We start from the raw sequence: 20,939 nt of genomic DNA, 5'->3' as shown, positions 1-20,939 counted from the left end.
AGCTGTCCGGTGTGTCAGCAGGTCTCCCATCGTGGGCCCACAAATCCAACATATCGCGATCCTTTATTCCCAATTATACGAAACAGCCTACCGACTTTGACTTGCATACTTTAACTAGGACGGCGGACTAAGTCTGTGTACCGCAGGATTAGAAAAATCACATTCTCATCGCCATCCGACGGTCTTAAATACAGGTGATAGGTGCTCCTCGCGCGCACCGGATAGACCATATCTTGAATCCGATCGGACCCGCAGTTTGAAATGGGCCCCACCGAATCAACCAAACACGAAACGAGAATCTGTGGCCCAGATTAGACATTCTATTTTACGATACCGCTCTGTCCAGCTCAGACACTGTCACCCTCGCCATCACGCCATCCTGCCCCTACACGTGGCGTCAGATTGCGATCGATTTCCGTTTCCGTACCCATCCCATATACTTTCCCTTGGCGCTCGACTCTCCGACTATGCAGACCACAACAGAGTCCTACTAAGAAAATCTGTATATCCCCAAACAGCCCTCCTCTTCTCTTCAAATTTTCACTCCCTACCCTCAGTGCTCCTGTGCTTATCCGGCTCTACTTATCTGCCCTAGTGCCTTCTCTATCACTCTCCCAGAAATCAGGAAATGGTGGAGCCGGTGACGCCCGACTGCGACGAGGAGCGCTCGCTCCTGCAAGAGTCGAGCAATGTTGAAGGGTCGTGGCGGTTGAACTTCGACGGTTTCCAGGTATCCTCTGAGCACAAGGAGAAAAGGCCTCCCCGTGGCCTCCATGACTGCCTTGGGGTTCTAGGTAATTTCGCATCGTCACTTTCATTGTCAAAGTAATGTTATATTTTTTTGGGTGATGTTTGTTTTTTCTTTTGTATGGTCTCAAATAGCAATATTCTGTTGGTAGCTCACTTTTTATATATAAATGAATTAAACAAGTCGGATTAATTTTCGTGGTTAGATTTTAATTTGTCTTTTTCCTACATGTGCATATATTCGTGATTCCAAAGGGTGTGGAGGATACAATTTGCTATATAAAAAAATGTAATCGAAAAGCTTAAAGTGGAGGTGAATTACAAACATTTGTGGGAGAGTGCTGGAGTTGAGCGGTTTATAGTTTATGGGTTTTTAAATGTGCTCTGTGTTATGCAAAGTTTCTTTAGTTTTCTTAATGGAAGGGACCTTGTGGTATTGTTAGGGCCCTTACTTGTGCTGCCCCCTGTATTGAATGATCTTCGGGACTGACTGTCAGAGTGTAAGTTCACTGGCAACATCTGATAAATAAAGCATTTTCTGTTTGTGGTTGGAGTATGAGTATTTGCTGACTTAGTTTATAGTTTCATCATCTGTGTGAAGGGTGAACGAGGGTTTCATATTTTCATCATCTATGTAAAGGGGGGAAATGGGCAAAGGGAATATGTGCAGACGACTATTATTCTTTATGTAATATATATATAGCATATGAGGAGCTTGCACAGGTACCATGTTAATTGTTCTGCTTGATGGCCTCAGGCCCGGAAGATAATGTGGCAGAGTACTACCAACAACAGGTAGAAATGCTTGAGGGCTTTACCGAGATGGATGCCTTAGCGGAGCGTGGTTTTATTCCTGGAATGTCAAAGGTTTTATATTGCCTCATGTTCTCTGTCTCTGTAAATATCAGTACACTCAAATTACTTTTAAACTGATATATAACGACGTCTGTTGCAGGAAGAGCAGGAAAAGTTGGCAAACAGTGAGACATTTGCCATCAGAATATCAAATGTTGCAAACATGGTTCTTTTTGCAGCTAAAGTTTATGCATCTCTCAGAAGTGGTTCATTAGCCATCATCGCATCCACGTTAGACTCATTGCTCGATCTTTTGTCTGGCTTCATCCTGTGGTTTACTGCATTCTCCATGCAAACCCCTAACCCATATCAGTACCCTATCGGGAAGAAACGCATGCAGCCATTGGTATGTCTCTGTACTATGGTTGATGGTAATTATAGCCATAGTTTAAAATTGCACCGGATGTTGATGCATGCAACTGTACACCACATATGATGTTTTCTATGTTTACACATACAAGTTATGTTGCCTTCAGAGTCACACACTTATGATATTATAGGTTTAATCCCCCATTCATGGTTGCTAGGCTTAGTTGTGCAGCTTGAGTATTCATGTGACTATCCAATCTCAACTGTTAATGGGCTTGGGGTTCACCCATACAGGGGACCCTTGACTGTTGAGATTGGATAGCATTTTTATTTTATTTTCTCTTTTGGGAATGAAGATGGAAGGTATGTATCCGTATAACTTGTAATGGTCATACCTTTTTCCTTGTTGGACAACCCTACAAATTGTTCCTTCAAGCTGGATAGTTATTTATTTCTTGTTAATCTACATTGAACAAAATCTAAGTACTGAGAGGAAAGTTCTAACCATTTCTTTAATCTTGATTCTTGCTGCTTCGTGTCAAATGATATGTGCAGTTCTTTGTATGCTTGACCGTTGCCTTAGTTGATTCCCTGGATTTTTTATTGGCTTATGTCAACCATTTTTCTTTCTTCGTTCAGAATTTACTATGGTTTCTTTTTTTGTCTGTTTTTTGTTTCCTGCAAGCGAGGCTATATTTTAAAGGAGAAATCTGTTCATTTTTCTGGCCATGTTAGTGCCCTTTGGAATTTGTATGTGATGAATTGTTGTCATGTGTGAGGTGTAGATCATACATATGAAGGTGTGTGTATTTATATTGATTATATATATAACTCAAACAAGCCAACGAGCGAGTCGTGAGCAAAACCACCATAAGCTTGTCTGGGTAGTTTGTCAAACGTAGGGCTCAACACACCCTCTTTCTTAGCCTTACACCAAGCAGGCTCATGAGGTAGTTGACTTGTTTTGCTATAGACTGGTTTGTTTGCATCCTTATTTGCTATTGTTTTAAAGACATTTGACAGGGTCAAGAAGTAGATAGCTTCTTTTACATATTGCAGTCATAATATATTTCATTTGAGTTATTATATTGTATATGTTTTCTCATCCTTTTTTGAGGTATTGTTGAAATGTCTTTGTCATACTAAAATCTGAAGCTTGAAAATAATATGCAGGGAATCCTTGTTTTTGCCTCTGTCATGGCAACCCTGGGACTGCAGATCATCCTAGAGTCAATTCGCACACTAGCTTCTGATGTAAGTTGTTACGAGCTGATATTCAAGCATATAAAGATATTTATTTACTTGGAGGGTTGAACACTGGATTTCTTGATAGTCTGGCTAAGAAAAAAGAACTGGATGTTCTAGTTACAAACTTACAATAAACAGCCACTTCCATCTTTTGTTAAAACTAACACCCTTACGTTGCTTTTTCAAACTTATATGTTTTACTAGGAGGATGGGTTCAGCTTGACCAAAGATCAAGAGAGATGGGTCGTGGGCATTATGCTCTCAGTAACTTTGGTTAAATTGCTTCTGATGCTTTATTGCCGCACTTTCAAGAACGAAATTGTTAAAGCCTATGCCCAGGATCACTTCTTTGATGTTATAACTAACATCATTGGTCTCGTTGCTGTGCTCCTTGCTAAGTATTTTGATGATTGGATGGACCCTGTTGGAGCTGTCATTGTAAGTGACTTCCTGCTCTCTCCATTCCTCTAATCTTTCTTCCCCCCAAATACTAATACTGAAATAAGAACTTTACCTGTTAAGGGTGCCAAGTCTTGCATCTTTATGAAAGGGTTGGAGTGAGACTCTACTATAAGATAGATTTTCACCTAATGGTGAATCTTATGAAGTACATAGTAATTGAGCAAGATCTTAGATGAAAGGTTTTCATACATGCATTCTCCGTGAACTGAGGTGAGCTGGGTACTTTTACGGTATTATTTTCATACTCTTCCAGTGCTTTTAAACAATGGTCTTCTAGATCTTGAACTCCCTTTATTGGGTTCTCTTGATCAAGAGATTGTGAATTTGACTGTATTAGCCACTACTATTCCGTTTTGGCCACAACCACTACTATTCTTATATGACTGTTAACCTGGCCTTCCTGATATTTAAAAATATAATTATATAGATTATAGAATAACAGGGAAATTTTGTTTTTTGGGCTCATCCAATGCTGATAGGTGTTGAGGGCTACCTTCATGTTATCCTTGGACTTTCTGGAAGCTATACTTATATGTAACCTTGGATTTCTGCAGCTGGCCTTGTACACCATTCGCACCTGGTCCTTGACGGTTTTGGAAAATGTGAATTCCCTAGTTGGAAAATCAGCTGCTCCAGAATATCTACAAAAACTAACATACCTTTGTTGGAACCATCACAAGGCGGTACGGCATATAGATACTGTGCGGGCTTACACCTTTGGCTCTCACTACTTTGTTGAGGTTGACATTGTCCTGCCAGCAGACATGCCCCTGCAAGTGGCGCATGACATAGGAGAAACGCTGCAGGAGAAGCTCGAGCTCTTGCCCGAAATCGAGCGTGCCTTTGTTCATCTAGATTATGAGTTCAGTCACAAGCCCGAGCACGCACAGTCACACTCATAAAGTGAGGATTTTTATTTATATATTACTGTTCCACGTGAATGCTAGACATTATTCGGAACGGGAGGCAAATGAAACGAAAAAATGTGTAGATATTTGGTTAGGCGTCAAGAACAAGTTGGATTCTTCCAGTGACAATGGGAAACAAACATATGTATGGCTTGTTCCCAATCTCATGCGTCCTAAAATGAGACGCAGTAATTTCAACTTGATAGGTCCAGCCTACGTGCTAATTTAGACTGCCTGAGCTTAGGTGGGCCCTGGATCTTCTCAATCAAAAAAACAAAGAAATATCATATTTGGAAACTGTTTTCCAATTAAATAACACGGTAATTTGAAAACTTTCAATGTCACATTTTCTTTCCCTCTCTCCAGTATGTATATATATGTTAACTGCTATGTTTTTATCCACCTGCAAAAAAATATCAGCATTTGTAATAATTGAAGGGTGCAAAAGACAACCCACAAGTTGACGTTACTCTCTGCCCTTATGTGGTGGACCAAAATCCTGTCTGAGTCCTAGTGCTTTGTGGGTTTTGCCCCCAAATTGGTGGAGGAGAGTGCATGGAAACATAATGAACTAGGATCCATCTTCTCCCAAAGCGGAGGGAAATTACACCATGAACATAATGAACTAGGCCCCATTGAAATTCTAAGATTTCAATTTCTTCCTTGGAATTGGGAAAATTAGGAATTTGGGAAGAGAAGAATGGATATGGAACAACTTCCCGTAATCAATTTAATTTTTAATTTTTAAATGTTAAATTGTGAATTTTAATGTGAGATTCATATAATTTTCTATTTTGCTAAAAGAAAAAAATAATTCGAAAAATTATAAGAAATTAAATATGAGATTAATTAATTGAGTAGTAATCATAGTATTGAATTTTATAAGCTCCCCTCATTGGGCAGCCCCGGCCCAATATCTTAAAAAAGTGAAAATACGAGCCTGATACATGCACGTGGTGAGCTGTCCCAGCAAAACCGCTTCCGTGTGCCTATCACCTTCATCCTCAATCATGCCGACTTGAACTTGTCCCTACTGTAATCCACATTCATTCAATTCAAACCCCCCAAGAGCCACCAAAATTAGAAACACTTACATGAAATGAGGTTAACACTAATTTGTTATTTTGAATTAATACCGCTATAACACTTATGATAATTAAAACTAGAAACACTTATATGAAATGAGAATAACACCGATTTGTTATCTTGAATCAATAACGCTATAACACTCGTGATAATTTACAATATGACATAACGTTATTAACTGAAGATAGCAAAATAGTGTCATACTCTTTGCAACCAAGTTTTTCTTACCCAGAACCCGTTCTATTTCTATGTATGCTTCTATATTTTCCTTGGTAAATTTTTACATCTATTTTTGGTTCAACCTTCACTATTTTTGTCGTTTTCCATTATATGGTCCTCCTCTGTTCTCAATTCTCACAACCGCAGCAACTTGGAAAGTTCCACTCCCACGGCAAAAACCAGTCCTTCCTTTGCTAGTTGGTTTTTTGGTAAATTTGCATATTCTGATGCCAATACAAAGAAACTAGTAAAATTGGAAGAATAATACAACTTTAGAATCTGATTTCCTCAACTAATTTCTAATCAAATTGACATTTCTTCCCCTTCGCCGATCATATTTTCCCTCTTTTTTTAATCTTTTTTACAGCGGCGATTAATTGAAAACCGCGGATATAAAAGGCAGTTATTGGAAACTATATAATGTCACTCATTTTCCTGAATTAAATTACCATTTACCAAACGAAGTGGACCAGTAAGCCATCAGCAGTATCTCTCGGCCACCCAGCGCCGCGCACACTTAAATCAAAAGCCACGATAGAAAATAAAACTCTCTCATGCGCCGGTGGTGCGCATGGAGATAACCTACGCATCTCCCAGCTCCACTGACTTCGCTGACGGATCCTCCATGCCGACCTCGACCAGACCCGTCCGAATCATCCCCCTCCAGCACCCCAGTACGACGTCGTCTTCGTCCAGCGCTTCGTCGTCGACGTGGGCCGCGCTGTCGAGATGGAAATCCAAGGTCCAGAGCATGACCTGGGTCGAGTGGCTGGAGGTCTTCTTGCCTTGCACCCGCTGGATTCGGACCTATAAATGGCGCGAGTATTTGCAGGTCGATCTCATGGCTGGCATCACCGTCGGCGTCATGCTCGTTCCTCAGGTAGAAATTGCTTTTTCTTTTGTTTTTCCGTTTTTAGTTCTGGTCGTCGTCCTCTGTTTGATCGCCGAGAAAATGAAGGAAACGAAAAGAAAATTCTGAGCGTTAACTATTCAACTCAATTCCGCCAATTCGTTTTTCACGTTGAGTTGAGTGTTTTTACATATTTTAATTACAAGTTTCGGTTCTTTTCTTTCTTGTTTTTGATTTTTTAAACTGAAATGGAATTGCCAGGCCCTTACGTTGATAATTTCTAGCCTTTTCGTTGCCTGAACCATTACTTTTCTCAGCAACCAAACAGAAAAGACTTTTCTTCGTTGTTCTTTTTTTTTTGGGTCAGTTTTGTTTCTAATCTTGTGACGTTAATTAATTAATTATGAGGATAAACAAACCGATTTTAACGCTGATTTTTTTTTTCTTTCGAAACACACGCCACTAATTAAGCTATTTGTTCTCGTACAAAAATTAAAATTTTGAAACCTAAAACATTAATTTCCTACAGTTTTCCGACCAAACAGGAGCAAATTTCAAGCTTTCTCCCATCACATGCTTCTTTTTCATTTCGTCTGTCCAATCACATGTTTATTTATTTTTGTGTACTTTAGTTGATTTGTGTCACGCTTTTGACGATAAATATTCGATTAACTTTCATATTGTTCAAGCTTCGAATATACCCCTGGTTGTTTTAAATGGACTTAAAAAAATAAATTATCGTGTTCATTCACTTCCCTAATCACTGTTTATGGATATGACAGCTTTCTAATTCTTTTTAGTTTCTAACAATTAGTCGGTAACTTGAGGTGCGTGTAGAAATTTTCCACAACCAGTTGTACTTATCATCATTTGGCTTGATCGGCGTCGAGGCAAAAGACGTGTGACTGGAGAGACTAGTACTGTTTTTGTGACGGCGTAAAAATAATTAAGTACATTTTCTTAGGTGCTTTTGAAAAATTAATGCTTTGGATGATATGATTAATGATTCGAATTTATCACTCTATAAATCTTGCGTGATAAATCTTATTTAAAAAAAGGATCATTGTAATATATGATTTATTCCATATTTTATGAACTGTTTAAAGCTTGTCGTAATTATACAAAAATAAAAATAAAAAAATAAAAAATTCATCATAATAAGCTGATATAAATAGAACTGGGTGTTTTTAGCTTTTTCTTTTGATAAATAATTTTCTTTTGTAAACAGTAAATAAATCCTTTACAAATTTAAAAGTGCCTACTGTCGCTTGCCATGTATCAAATAACGATATTTCTAATTCGTGATTGCAATGAGACTGGTTTTAAATTAAATATTTCATGTACGTTGTTTACTGTATGTTCTTCTATTGACCGTTTGCTGTGAAATGGCCAGTCAATGTCTTATGCAAAATTGGCTGGACTTGAACCAATATACGGACTCTGTAAGTTCTGACAGTATTATCAAGTCATTAAATTTTCTGATTATTTGTTTATCCATCATTTTATCTGCATGTTTGTAATTATTGTTGTTTGATGTTACAAGGCAGATTCTGGTTTTGTACCTTTGTTTGTGTATGCCATATTTGGCTCTTCTCGTCAGCTAGCCGTTGGTCCAGTAGCGTTGGTTTCTCTCCTGGTCTCTAATGTCTTAAGTGGCATAGTTGATTCATCTGATGAATTATACACAGAATTGGCTATCTTACTGGCATTTATGGTTGGGGTCATGGAATGCCTTTTGGGGCTCTTTAGGTAAGTACTTCTGCTTTTATCCTCTACAGGAGCATGTTCATGGATACAGCATGTAAATGCACTTTACTCAGCAATTATATACATTCTGTTTTGACATCTAAAGAAGACAGAGCCTAAAACTTCTTGATGATGATGTTGGTAACTGTAGCTAACCCAGAATCGGGAGCTATATAATCCTATATCGATCACACCACAACATTAGTTCTTGTTTGTACTAGTCATAAAATTAGGTTTAACTTTGGATAATCACCTTGATGGTTTTTTTAGTTTCAGTTACATTATAATCTTTGCCCGTTCAGGCTAGGATGGATTATTCGCTTCATCAGCCACTCTGTCATTTCTGGCTTTACAACTGCTTCAGCCATCGTGATTGCCTTATCTCAGGCAAAATACTTTTTGGGATATAATGTAGCACGAAGTAGCAAGATTGTGCCATTGATCAAGAGCATTATATCTGGAGCTGATGGGGTATGCTTTGCTTGCATGCCCAAGTGGTATACCTTTCGTATATTATCTTCCTATTTGGGTTTGAGCTTGCATTTTCTCATCCAACATTGCAATTCTCATGTTAATGTATCGCTTTTATGACTAGCCGTGGTGGTTATCAATATTCTTTGTTCTAATAATGATCTTTAATCTGATAAATAATATGGAATTTTATTTCTACACTTCAACGGAATATTAAATTTCTTAGTTTTCAACTTGTGATTCTAATTGTCAAATATATGTGGCCGTGATCAACAATCAGAATCATAGCGCAACTACCGGATGTTGTGCATTATAATTCATCTGTCATTTTATGTAGTCATACCAATTAGCCTATGTAGTGGTTCATGACAGATTCTCTCTCTCTCTCTCTCTCTCTCTCTCTCTCTCTCTCTCTCTCTGTGGAAATTGCAAATAGGTGACAGCTTCTGTTTTTTCTTTGAGGGATGTCCACATGCCATAATATACAAGGGTAGTTGATGTGGTATATTTAAGAATGCAAGTCTATCACTTGCAGTTAGTTTTACAACGGTTTACAGTCAGTTTCCACAAGATACAAACTGTGAACAACTTAATGGAAGACATGTGGAGATTAAGTCTAAAGATCAGAGTGAACCCAGATCCATTCAAGCCTTATTTCCAACCTTCAAAGTCATAGATGGTTGACCTTGATGATGGAGCTCTGTTAATATTTTATTTGTGTATGCATGAAGTGAGACTGACAAGAGTCAATCATCAGATGTTTAGTCTCTAAGACATCATTTTGGGCAACTCAACCATGTGGGTAGGTTTTGAAAATGGAGTATCAGTAAATCTAAGTGAAACCAATAAGCGGAAACTGGAAGAAAAGCTCTTGGTCCCCTATAGTTAATTTGTACACTACACTTGATGGTTATTTTGTACCATCACTTCACCGAATATCAATCTGCACCAGAACCTTGAAACCTGAATACCTGGAATCACATCAATCTTGAATGCTATCAACACAATAACATATGTGCTGATACCTAGACCATGGTTTTAACATTCATTATGCCCCAAAAAATGACTGATAATTTCATACGTAACTTAACCTTACTGGTGACTGTGTCTTGCTTTGTGTTTTACTTATCAATTCCCTTTCTTAACTGCGGCAGGTTTTTTCTTTTGTAGTTCTCATGGCCTCCTTTTGTGATGGGATCTGTCATTCTTGCAATACTTTTGATCATGAAACACTTGGTATGAGCTTTTTTATTGCACTTTTTGGAATATATTTCTTTAGCATAATTTTGCCTTTAATTATAATTGTATACATTCAGGGAAAAACAAGGAAGTACTTGCGTTTCCTGAGAGCAGCAGGTCCCCTCACAGCTGTTCTTTCGGGCACAATTTTTGTAAAAATATTTAATCCATCTTCCATATCTTTGGTGAGTGTGATGTATATTAGATTCACTTTAATTGGCAGTTATTCAATCTAACAGTGTAGTGATTACAGTATACTTTTCTCATGTTCTGTTTATGCTTGCTTTAGTAATAGATTATATATGGAATGTTCTGTTTTTGTCGTACATTCTGTCAGCCATAAGTCTGCTGTTGTGCACCTGTCTAAAATCTTAGCCTGTGAACACTCATGAACCTGTCATCCAGGATATTTGAGAAGAAAAAAAGAAGAAGAATTTCCTAGTTAGTTATTCATTCTCTATTAGATTCACTACATATCGTTCTCTAATAGTTAAAATAACCAATGTAGAGTTTTGCAAGCTTTGTTATGCCATCTGTTTGAAAATTGGGATGGTAAAGAGAGCATGGTGAGCTTGCCAATTTGGAATGCAGGCCTGTTACATAGAATGATAGAGTTTCCTAAATAGTCACAATCTAATGTGGTGCCTGTTTTAAAATTGAATAAGTATCAATGTAGGAGACAGAAAACATCCTATTTAGTTATGTTGCTATTTTTCCTGTTGTATGATTCCTTCTGTTTTCATGTAATGTCTCTTTTCTCATAGAAGAATTCGACAGAACTTTAAGTTAGTAGTAGGTTACTAAAGGATCTTGACTGTTGTTTAGGTAGGAGATATACCTCAGGGCCTACCAAGCTTTTCTATTCCTAGAGCTTTTGGATATGCTACATCTTTGATCCCCACCGCACTTCTCATTACTGGTGTAGCTATTTTGGTAAGATGAGCTCCATAGAACCTTTTACTTGTAGCTTTGCTTTCTCTGTTTAAATGATCATATCTATCAGTACTGTGATAATTCATTTGTATCTCTAGGAATCTGTGGGCATTGCAAAAGCATTAGCAGCAAAGAATGGGTATGAGCTGGACTCAAATCAAGAGGTATGTTTTTGGAAAAATTGGTAGGGCATGTGCTCAAAACCATAGCTCTTGTTTATCAATAAAAACAAAAATACAAGTTTAAGTAAGAACTTTGTGATTAAAGCTTAACTGTTTGCTGCATGCTTGTCCGTTTGTCTTTGTATTACTATTGCTTCTTGATACATGATTCTTGGTGAATTTGATTAAGTCATTTGGTTGCAAGCAAGGAAACTGTACCCTATAATCTAATGAATCTTTTTTTGTTTTAACCAGTTGTTCGGTCTTGGTGTGGCCAATATTTTTGGTTCATTTTTTTCGGCATATCCAACAACAGGTGTGATGCCTATGAGGTTCTAAGAGCTGCAGGCAGGATTTTCATATATATTATATTTTTGATATATTTTATACTTTTTGGAGTCGTGCAGGTTCTTTTTCTAGGTCAGCTGTGAATCATGAAAGTGGAGCTAAATCTGGCTTATCTGGACTTGTTATGGGAGTCTTGATGGGCTGCGCTCTCCTATTTATGACGCCACTGTTTGAATATATACCGCAGGTTTAGTTCCATCTTATTGCATTTGCCTTTTCATTTAGGAATATAATCTTGTGAAGCTCATGATTGATGGCCTTTGCTGCTCCTCGTCATTAGAATATGTCGTTTATTATCCTTCTTGCTCATTACATTCTATTAGAAATTTATTCATGGGGCTGTTCGCTAGTTGCAAAAATTTGAAAACATAAGGTGGCATCTTTGCTATTATGTCAAATGATGTGTTTACTTGTTTTATCACTGTTATCATTCCAATTTGATGTCCTAACTATGGGATTTGTTCTTTATGTAATTCAGTGTGCTCTCGCTGCCATTGTGATTTCTGCTGTAATAGGCCTGGTGGGTATTCTAAAATTCTGAAGAGTTGTGCTTACATTTTGAGCTTTCGTTGTTGTCATGTAATTTTACTATTTAATAACCACATGAGTTGGCATTTCAGTAGATATCGCATTTTGTAGAAAATATTATTTGATTTAGTTGTATTATGGGATCCGATGCCCTTAGAGGATCATCTTTATTGGCTTTTATGCATACATAACATTGTCCTGCAGGTAAAGTTTTAGGAATAATATTTTTAAATCTATTATGTAATCCAATTCAGGTGGATTATGAGGAGGCTATATTTTTATGGGGTGTGGATAAGAAAGATTTTCTTCTTTGGACTATTACAAGCACTACAACATTGTTCCTTGGCATTGAGATTGGCGTCCTTGTCGGGGTGAGTACTTGAAGTGGTTTTATCAGTATCTAGTGGGGAAATAGTTCATTTATACAATAGAAATGAAGCAATGTTAGTTTTGGGAGACTCGTTCTAACTCTTTATACCCAAAAGAATCAGCATTTTTTTACGAGAAAGACTGATTAGGGCATAATAACTATCAACAGTTGTGCTAGACAAAACCTTTCCATGATAATCATCCAATGTTGCTCAGTACCTGAATCTTAGATAGACAGTTAAGATGGTGAATTATGCATCCATTCAGTGCAAGTTTTCAGGGTTAGTTTGCATTAGCTTGATATATATAGCTTTAATTGGTTTCTTATTGGCTCAAGCTTTTGGACAATCAATTACCATACAAGTTGCATAAATATCATTAAACTTCTCACGAAATCTCTCTCTCTCTCTCTCTCTCTCTCTATATATATATATATATATATATATATTCTATGTGCCTTTTTTCTTTTATAATCATTTAGTTTTAATGTGCTTGTGTGATTGCAGGTTGGTGTTTCACTTGCATTTGTCATTCATGAATCAGCAAATCCGCATATTGGTAAGTGCAGTTCAATTGATCATAAAAGTCTGTGCACATAAGTAGATGCACCGTGTTCATAGCTTCCTGTATTACCACACATTAGGTATTTCACTTGTTTCATGTTTCAACTATCTATGATTCCAGTTACAAAGTCCAGCATGCTATCATCTTCTTTTCTGTTGTTGTCATCATCATCATTGTCTTCATCTTCATCTCTATCTACCTTTCTGGTTGTTATTTGTATTTCATGGACTTTTTAATCAACGACAGTACATGTAATGATAATTTCTGAAAGCCTTGGCCAATCCTTTTGCATTGACAAAATAACATATTTCCTCCATGTATTTTTTGCTTTTTAGGATTGGAAGCATAAAGATACATTTATTTGGGGGTATGCTAATTCCAGAATTTGATTATTCAATAAATTTTTGTATGCTGCAGCTGTCTTGGGGCGTCTTCCAGGCACAACTGTGTATAGAAATACTCAACAGTATCCAGAAGCATATACATATAATGGAATTGTGATTGTTCGGATTGATGCACCTATTTATTTTGCAAACATTAGTTACATAAAGGACAGGTACAAGTTCATGCTCTATCACTTTGATATATTATAAATCTAATCAATCTGGTTATCTCATTGTACCACAGTTTATTTACTTAGCAAGTCTCTACAACTGAGTTAGTTGCCGATTTCCCCAGTTAAGAAAGCATATTCAAGTCAATTTAATTTTGTCCTTCAGGCTACGGGAATATGAAGTTGAGGTTGATAGGTCTACCAGTCGTGGACCAGAAGTTGAAAGAATTTATTTTGTTATCATAGAGATGGCGCGTAAGTCTTGCTAATCCCATTCCTTTTTATTTTTACTTTCAATTTTTGTCTTCCTCTTCAGTTATTAAGAAGCATTTAATGACTAGATGTGCATTGAAAAATCATGCCTGCTGAGCTTGCTCATAAGGCTGATCTAAAATAAGATTCTGCTGATTTTCTGAATTGTATATCTATCATCATTGCAGCTGTAACGTATATAGACTCCAGCGCCGTTCAAGCCTTAAAAGACTTGCATCAGGAGTACAAGTTGCGGGATATCCGGATAGCAATTTCCAATCCGAATCGAGAAGTTCTGATGACCTTATCAAGAGCAGGTGTAGTGGACCTGATTGGTAAGGAGTGGTACTTTGTGAGAGTGCACGATGCTGTTCAAGTTTGCCTTCAGCATGTGCAGAGCTTAAAGGAGACACCTAAGGCAGCAGACCCATCGTCTGAAGAGAGACTGAGTCCCTTCCAGAGATTGATTAAGCAAAGAGCAGAGGATTCATCTGTGGCCGAACTGGAGTCTGGCTCCAAGGATATTGACCCTCAGTTGGAACCACTATTGTCACGAAAATCTTCTTGAATTTCTTGACATGTAATATATGATGCCTAAATTTTTGCAAGGCAGCTTTATATTTGAACATATTCATCCCTTTTTTTTTTAGCTCTTCAGGGTTGATTATTTCCATTTAATTAGGCTTCTTTGCTGTAAAATGTATTGCATGAGCTCTCATTGAAAAAAAGAAGACGACAAATTGTAAGTAATGCACTTTGAATAAATGTAAAAAATCAACTTTCACACAACGATTTGATGAATATGTCGTTCTTCAATCCACGTTCCTTCCCCCCTGTACGTGCTCTTCCGATTTGTGTTTCTTACTGCTAGAAGGCTAGAAACAACTTGGTTTCAGTGGTTCTATATGTTAACTTTCCAGGACTAATTTTCTGTTTCTCATTCTAGCGTCTACATGTTGGTAACTTGATTTTAAATGTTTATATTCCAGTGTGAAATGCGCCCAAATTGCAATGTGCTTGAGAAATCTGCGCAGCGGAGGCACAGGTTGTAAAGATAAAACTAGTCTTGGAAGCGGTGAGGGAGAAGGCTAACTTTCCAAGACGATTTGTCCCACATCGAAAATCAACAGAGAGTTTCTCCGAGTAGAGTGCTATAAATACAAGATGGTGCACAACGTTTTAACTTGCCTTAAACTAATGAGTAAGGAAAACAAAGCGAGCGGTGAGAGCCGCTCGCCGCGCAACGCTTAATGTGCGCTGAATTTATGGAGGGGTTATAGGCTGGCCGAGTGTTGACGCTGTTACTTTGCAGAACTCGCTCGTGCGGGCCTCCCTATTACCCTCACAAATCTTAGTTCAAACATTTTTTAACCTCAACTAATTATAATTTATAATTTGAAATAAAATGAATTAACTATTCTAATCTCCCCCTGGTCGTTTGGTACTTGGAAGTCAAATTAGCTAGCGGCACTTATTATTAATTAGAAGGGCCACTAAACTTATGCCATTTCTTCTTTTTCTTAATACAAGTGAATATTGAGTAAGGGAAAATTAAATCTAGGATATCCGTGCAAGGAGTAAATGCTTATAGGAATTTTCAGTCATGTCTGGAAATGGAGCTTTTTGAAAAGAGACGAAATATTGACGAGAAAGGGCAAATGACAGGTAGGAACCTGCTTCAACTTCAACTTTGTGTTTTTCATGCACAAACAAGTTGTCTCGTCTTAGCGAATGACAAGGCAGAGAATATAATCATAAAATATAAAATCTTCTAGAGCATCAAATCCCACATACAAAACAATTTTCTGATTAGAATGATTTAGTCCATTGAAGTTCTGGTTCATTTATAAACCATATGAACTCAGTCATGTGTCTTAACACTTCAAATCCAGACCTTTTTAAGCAATGGATGGATGGTAGCTAAGCCTACTTAAATCCACGTGGATGGACGGATTAGAATTCAAATCAAGAGAATGACCGTCACACAACTGGAAACCCACAATTTTGTTTGTTTATCTCTAGTCTCTATATATTAGTTAATTATTTAACAAGAAAAGGAAAGGCAATTTATTTGAGAATTGATAGAAGAGTGAATCGAGTGCAAACTCCGGTTGACAATACTGTTGACGCCAGCTAGCCTCCATCATCAACCATTCTTCTCATCGTACCCTTTGGGGAGGGACCATTTTCTCTAATTATGTGGACATTTTTGTCACTTTAACTAGTTCATTCAAATCATTATCAAGTTTAATCAAGCATGACACGAAATATTCGTTCTTTGTTTATTTTTATATAAGCGATAATTTAAAATTTTCTAAATTAATTTAATTTATGAAAAGGAAAACTCGAAGTTGAGTGAAGGGTGCAAATTAATTGTCTGCTGATTATGGTTATAGAATTACCCTCCTAAGCCTGACCAACATAACTAGCCTCTGACGATATATTTTGTCCCTTCTACAAGAGGACTTCAGCCCAAATGAGCAAGATACTTTTTGGCTCAATTTATTTATTTTATATAAATTTTAAGATTAGATTTATAATTCAGCCAAAAAAATCATTAGTTACAAGGGGCCAATATAAACTAGTCACAAAAGACCATTATAATAACGAAGTGGTCTAATATCAAAATTAAGATAATTTGATGCGCATCCACTAAAGATCAAGCAGAATCAAAAAAACTCAGGCATAGTCATCCCAACTAAGATTACAAATTTAGAATAAATTTAAAAAAAAACTTGAAAAAACCAAGTTATAATAATGCAAATAAAATTCTCACATGGGAGAGATGAAAAGCTCTCACAAATAAGAGATGAAAAGTTCTCATAAAGGAGAGGTGAAAAGCTCTCACAACAGGAGATGTGAAAATTACACAGAGAACCCAAAGAGCTTCTGTGACTTATTCCCAACATAAAGAAACCTCAAAAAAGATAGTGGTGGAGATCCGACGCCGAGACGTAGCAGCCTGTGATGGTTGGAAGAAAATCATAACAAAATGAAGATAAATAGGGAAAATCTTTTGTCTCTGAAAATGAGAGGATAAGAGAAAAAGGAAGAATAATGGCTTCCTCCCTCTCAAAATAAAAACGGCTTTAGGAGGATTCTTTGAAAGAGGGGACTAGAGTTTAAATTTAAAATACAAAATGCATGAGAAAGGTACACAAAGTCGGACAAAGCGTGTAGCATCAATTACTTTTTAGCTCAATTATTGGTCCTTGTTGCTTATACTTACCCAAAATAAAACTGAGCCATCTGCTCCGTATATTCGAAATCATATTTGAACCAAAAGAAGATTGTAGCTGGACAAAATGTACACCGTCAATTGAGCGCAATAGAACGCAGTGGCAGGTAGCAGTTATTATTTGCTTTCATTTGAGCCAACTATGAATCTTATATAGTGGCAATCAATCACTGAGTATTAAAAAGTTCATGTCAATGGGGGAATAATTTGCACGTTTCTAATTATACTTTACACTACGCTTTTGTAAGTAATGTTACATTGTTACACTACGTTTTGACCTCTGCATTTGAGATCTTATGTTCGATTTCCCCACTCTTCAATATCGCTTGTATAAAAATTAAATTAAATGGTCTCAAATAAGAATAACACACGTGTTAGGATGCGTACAAGAATTTCTTAATTCTAGTGGGCCCTCCCACTCATTACTCAATACTGTGGAGAAGGAACTATACCTTATTTTGATAAAATGGGCAAGATTGAAATACTATTATATGGTCATTTGTAAATCTCTTATCTGATCCTAAAATATCTTATCACATGTATCATAACATTATTGGTTACTCGCGCATATTGTGTAGGTGGTTCGAACCTCTACGCCATTCTCCTCGCCTTATCCACTATGTAAAGGTGCATTTGTATTTCTCTGTGCTAAATAGATGGCATTTATTGCCTTCTTAAAATCTTGCCGAAATTAAAGAGTTGGATTAATTAATTAGTTACTATTTCATATCCTTATTAATTACTCAAATTTCTAATATTATTTTCTTTCTTTTCTATTTAATTTCTTTAATTTTATTTATTTAGTCACTATAATTTATTTATTTTAATATAAATAAAATTGTGATCGTACCATTTTATCCCTATTGAATAAATGGCTTCGGTTTAAGTAATTTTATTAGTCAAGTGCAAAGGCTTTTGAATGTTTCACTTTTAAGCCCCTCTGGCTATATATATATATATATATATATATATATTTCATGTTTTTTAAGTTATAGTGTTTATCAGCTCGCAGTATACTCAACTTAAATGACTCAAACTCACTATGCAATACATTTTGCTTTAATTTTTTGGTTGTTGTCAAATTAGTAGATAATTGACTAAATAAACATCTTCTAAAGTTTCATTAAAAATTTTCATATTTTTATCACAATTTCTGTCGTTTTGATATAATTTTTACTGATATCGATACTTTCCCGATATTTTTGTTGATATTTCCATATTTCCAAAACTCCAGATATTTAAGACCTTGGTCTCAACCAACTATCATCTATCGCCCCATGTGGACTCATCTCTCCCACTTGCCCTATTTTAACACGGAAATTAAAGTCAAATAGAACTTTTAATTATTAGCTCGTTATATTATATGATGTGACACTGTTAATTAATTCTTAAGTACACGAAAGTTTTTTTTTTTTGTTGTGTGTGTGTGTGCGCATATTTGTCAAGGTCTATATATTAACTCTCTCTCACTCCCCAATCCCTGCAGTCTTCTTCTGTTTCTAAAGTTACACATCTACAGAGAGATAATGGCAGATTCTTCTGCAACATACATACACTTGGTAACTGAGATACCAAAGAACTCGAGTCTCTTATTATTGTTTGGTTAGTTACATAATATTCATCATTTTCTTGATGGATCGAGATATATATGTAATTTATGTTCATTTATGTTTTTGTTTTTATTTTTTTTATGATGTTTATGCTTAATAATGAATGTGTGTGATTTTGGTGACCAACCTGAAATAGGTGCACCACCTGATAGAAACGTGCCTGATCTTCCACATGACTAAAGAGGAGTGCATGGAAGCCCTATCTAAACATGCAAACATCAAACTGTCATTACCTCCACTGGTTAGTTCTTCTCTTCAACTCTCTCTTCTTAAAGCCCTTTGCTGTTCGAGCGCAGGCGAGCGCTCGTGCGCGCACATATATATATATATACACATGCAAGCAATGAATGCAAGCAATGTTTGAGGTTCATATCTATCTATATGATAATATTAATGTTACTTCGAATTTAGAACAGTAGCTTAGTCATGATCTGGAGTGATTTTGGTGCAGTATGGAATGAGTTAGCTAAAGAGAACAAGGAATTCTTCGAGGCTTATGCACAATCAACAAACAAACAAGATGCAATGTCTGAGGAAGAGACAAGCCAACTGATCCGAAGCACGATACAGGAGTCCTCCAAGCATTAATTCTGATGATAATTAAGGTTCCATCGGAAATGATTGGTTATTTTATATATTATCAAACTGCGAATCAAGAACTAGTTAATTCATATTCATAATCTAATACTATACATAATGTATAATGTATGGTTAAGAGAAGAATTAAAGAAGTGGTATAGGGACAAATTACTGCATCATTGTTCTTGCCAGCCAGTTTCCATCCATTTTATCATGTCTTTTTTCTTTCTATATTATCATGAAAAAAGAGAAAAAAGCAAATAAGAGTACTGAATATATAAATTCCAACGTAGGATGATCCTAGGATCCCCATGTTATTTGCTTGATTTAAAATAAATTCCGATTCATAATTAACATTAATAATACATATTAATTATATAATCTATAAATATATACACACACATGAGCATGACACATCACTGTTGCAAGACAAAGCAAGGCACACACAATGACAATTTATACAACACTTGCCGACACCTCAAGTTTCACGGTGTGGCCCTCCCCCCTGCATAGTGCATATCATAACTACTAATAAGAATAACAGTGGTGTAGTCCCTACCAATTAAATCTCTACCGAATTTGCATGTCACGGTGATAGCACCAGCTACGAGATAAAGTTCCAAATATATATAGCAGATTATAATATATAGTCATGGAGATGGGTGCCCAATATTCTGTTTGTAAATAAGATGGATTAAAAGGTGTTGGTGTGTGATATATTTTTCTATTAATTATTTTAAAATATCACAAACCAACAACATTTTGATGTTAATTTCTTCTTCTAGACTTCTTTTTAAATGGCATCCTTGATTGACAGTTACATATAATGAGGGCCATCATATATTCATATATAAGTTCTTCAAGCTATGAATTTTTTTAGCTCTTTATGGCCCAGCAGCCTACCAAAAACCATCAATAGTTCGATTCTCAGTTCTTGCTAGGCCCAACCCCTTCAGAGCGGCTCCAGCGAGGGAGCCCAGCCCGAGGCGAGGGCAGGAAGAAAAAAAAAACAGTCGCTCCAGCGTGCAGCCCAGGCCCGGGGGTGGTGTGGGACTCACCAACTTGGGCCAACCCGAAGGCGAGACCAGCCCGATGTCCAGCTCGCGTTTTGCCGACGTCAGCCTCGCGTCACGCTGACGTCAGCGAGCGCGTTTCAAATTTTTTTATCGTTGGCGCGTGCAATGCATGCGCCAACGGTAAAAAAATTTGAACCAGCGCGCGCTGACGTCAGCGCGACGCCAGCTCCAACGGTACGCTGCCACGTGTCGCCTCCCCAGCCTTCCGATCTGCTTCTCCAAATTAATCCAACGGCTGAGGCTTTTTTGGGCAATAAAAATATGAAAAAAAATCGTAAATTTTTTTAAAAAATTCTAAAAAATTCTGATATTTTTTTTTCTATAAATACCTATCAATACCCTTCACTTTCAACACCAATACTCTTACATTTCATTATACTTCTACTATTATTCACTCTTTTTACACAACATTTTCCTTTTTTTCATCTAGCATTTTGATTTCATATTTTTATGGCTTCTTCTATCGAAACCGGAGGGGCTTGGAGCACAATGGAAGATGTTTCCTTGTGTGAGGCTTGGCTCCAAATTTGTCATTGTCCCGTGTCCGGCAATGAAATGAAATTTTTTCATATGTGGAAAAAAATTCAT

At 36.8% G+C, this 20,939-nt stretch overlaps 2 protein-coding genes, 1 non-coding gene and 1 pseudogene across 9 annotated transcripts; all 4 read left to right on the top strand.

Moving 5' to 3' along the window:
• The first annotated feature begins 457 nt into the window (after positions 1-457).
• LOC117619184 (metal tolerance protein 11) lies at positions 458-4,873 on the top strand. Of its 2 annotated transcripts, XM_034349072.1 has the most exons (6): positions 472-794; positions 1,505-1,614; positions 1,703-1,948; positions 3,085-3,165; positions 3,364-3,597; positions 4,176-4,873. In XM_034349072.1, the coding sequence occupies exons 1-6, from the start codon at positions 629-631 to the stop codon at positions 4,521-4,523; spliced, it is 1,185 nt and encodes a 394-aa protein (XP_034204963.1). In that variant the 5' UTR covers positions 472-628; the 3' UTR covers positions 4,524-4,873. The 2 variants fall into 2 exon arrangements, with proteins under 2 accessions (XP_034204964.1, XP_034204963.1); XM_034349073.1 differs by lacking the exon at positions 3,364-3,597 and having other exon boundaries at positions 458-794.
• A 1,171-nt stretch (positions 4,874-6,044) lies between these two features.
• On the top strand, positions 6,045-14,664 carry LOC117619183 (probable sulfate transporter 4.2). Of its 6 annotated transcripts, none has more exons than XM_034349065.1 (16): positions 6,092-6,714; positions 8,078-8,126; positions 8,232-8,433; positions 8,733-8,901; positions 10,072-10,137; positions 10,218-10,325; positions 10,966-11,073; positions 11,172-11,237; positions 11,490-11,550; positions 11,642-11,769; positions 12,061-12,102; positions 12,365-12,481; positions 12,986-13,037; positions 13,461-13,599; positions 13,763-13,851; positions 14,037-14,664. In XM_034349065.1, exons 1-16 carry the CDS (start codon positions 6,406-6,408, stop codon positions 14,414-14,416), a joined length of 2,085 nt encoding a protein of 694 aa, XP_034204956.1. In that variant the 5' UTR covers positions 6,092-6,405; the 3' UTR covers positions 14,417-14,664. The 6 variants fall into 6 exon arrangements, with proteins under 6 accessions (XP_034204958.1, XP_034204962.1, XP_034204959.1 ...); XM_034349070.1 differs by having other exon boundaries at positions 6,379-6,714; positions 8,228-8,433; XM_034349067.1 differs by lacking the exon at positions 10,966-11,073 and having other exon boundaries at positions 6,045-6,714.
• A 368-nt stretch (positions 14,665-15,032) lies between these two features.
• LOC117620403 lies at positions 15,033-15,184 on the top strand. Its single transcript, XR_004584744.1, has one exon. It is a non-coding gene; the product is annotated as a U12 minor spliceosomal RNA (small nuclear RNA).
• A 3,391-nt stretch (positions 15,185-18,575) lies between these two features.
• Positions 18,576-19,284, top strand: LOC117618362 (annotated as a pseudogene).
• The last annotated feature ends 1,655 nt before the right edge of the window (positions 19,285-20,939 follow it).

The sequence above is a fragment of the Prunus dulcis genome, chromosome 2 (assembly GCF_902201215.1).
Source record: "Prunus dulcis chromosome 2, ALMONDv2, whole genome shotgun sequence".
NCBI classification, from domain to species: domain Eukaryota; kingdom Viridiplantae; phylum Streptophyta; class Magnoliopsida; order Rosales; family Rosaceae; genus Prunus; species Prunus dulcis.
The sequence above is the reverse complement of the archived record's forward strand: the minus strand, read 5'-3'. Positions and strand labels throughout refer to the sequence as shown.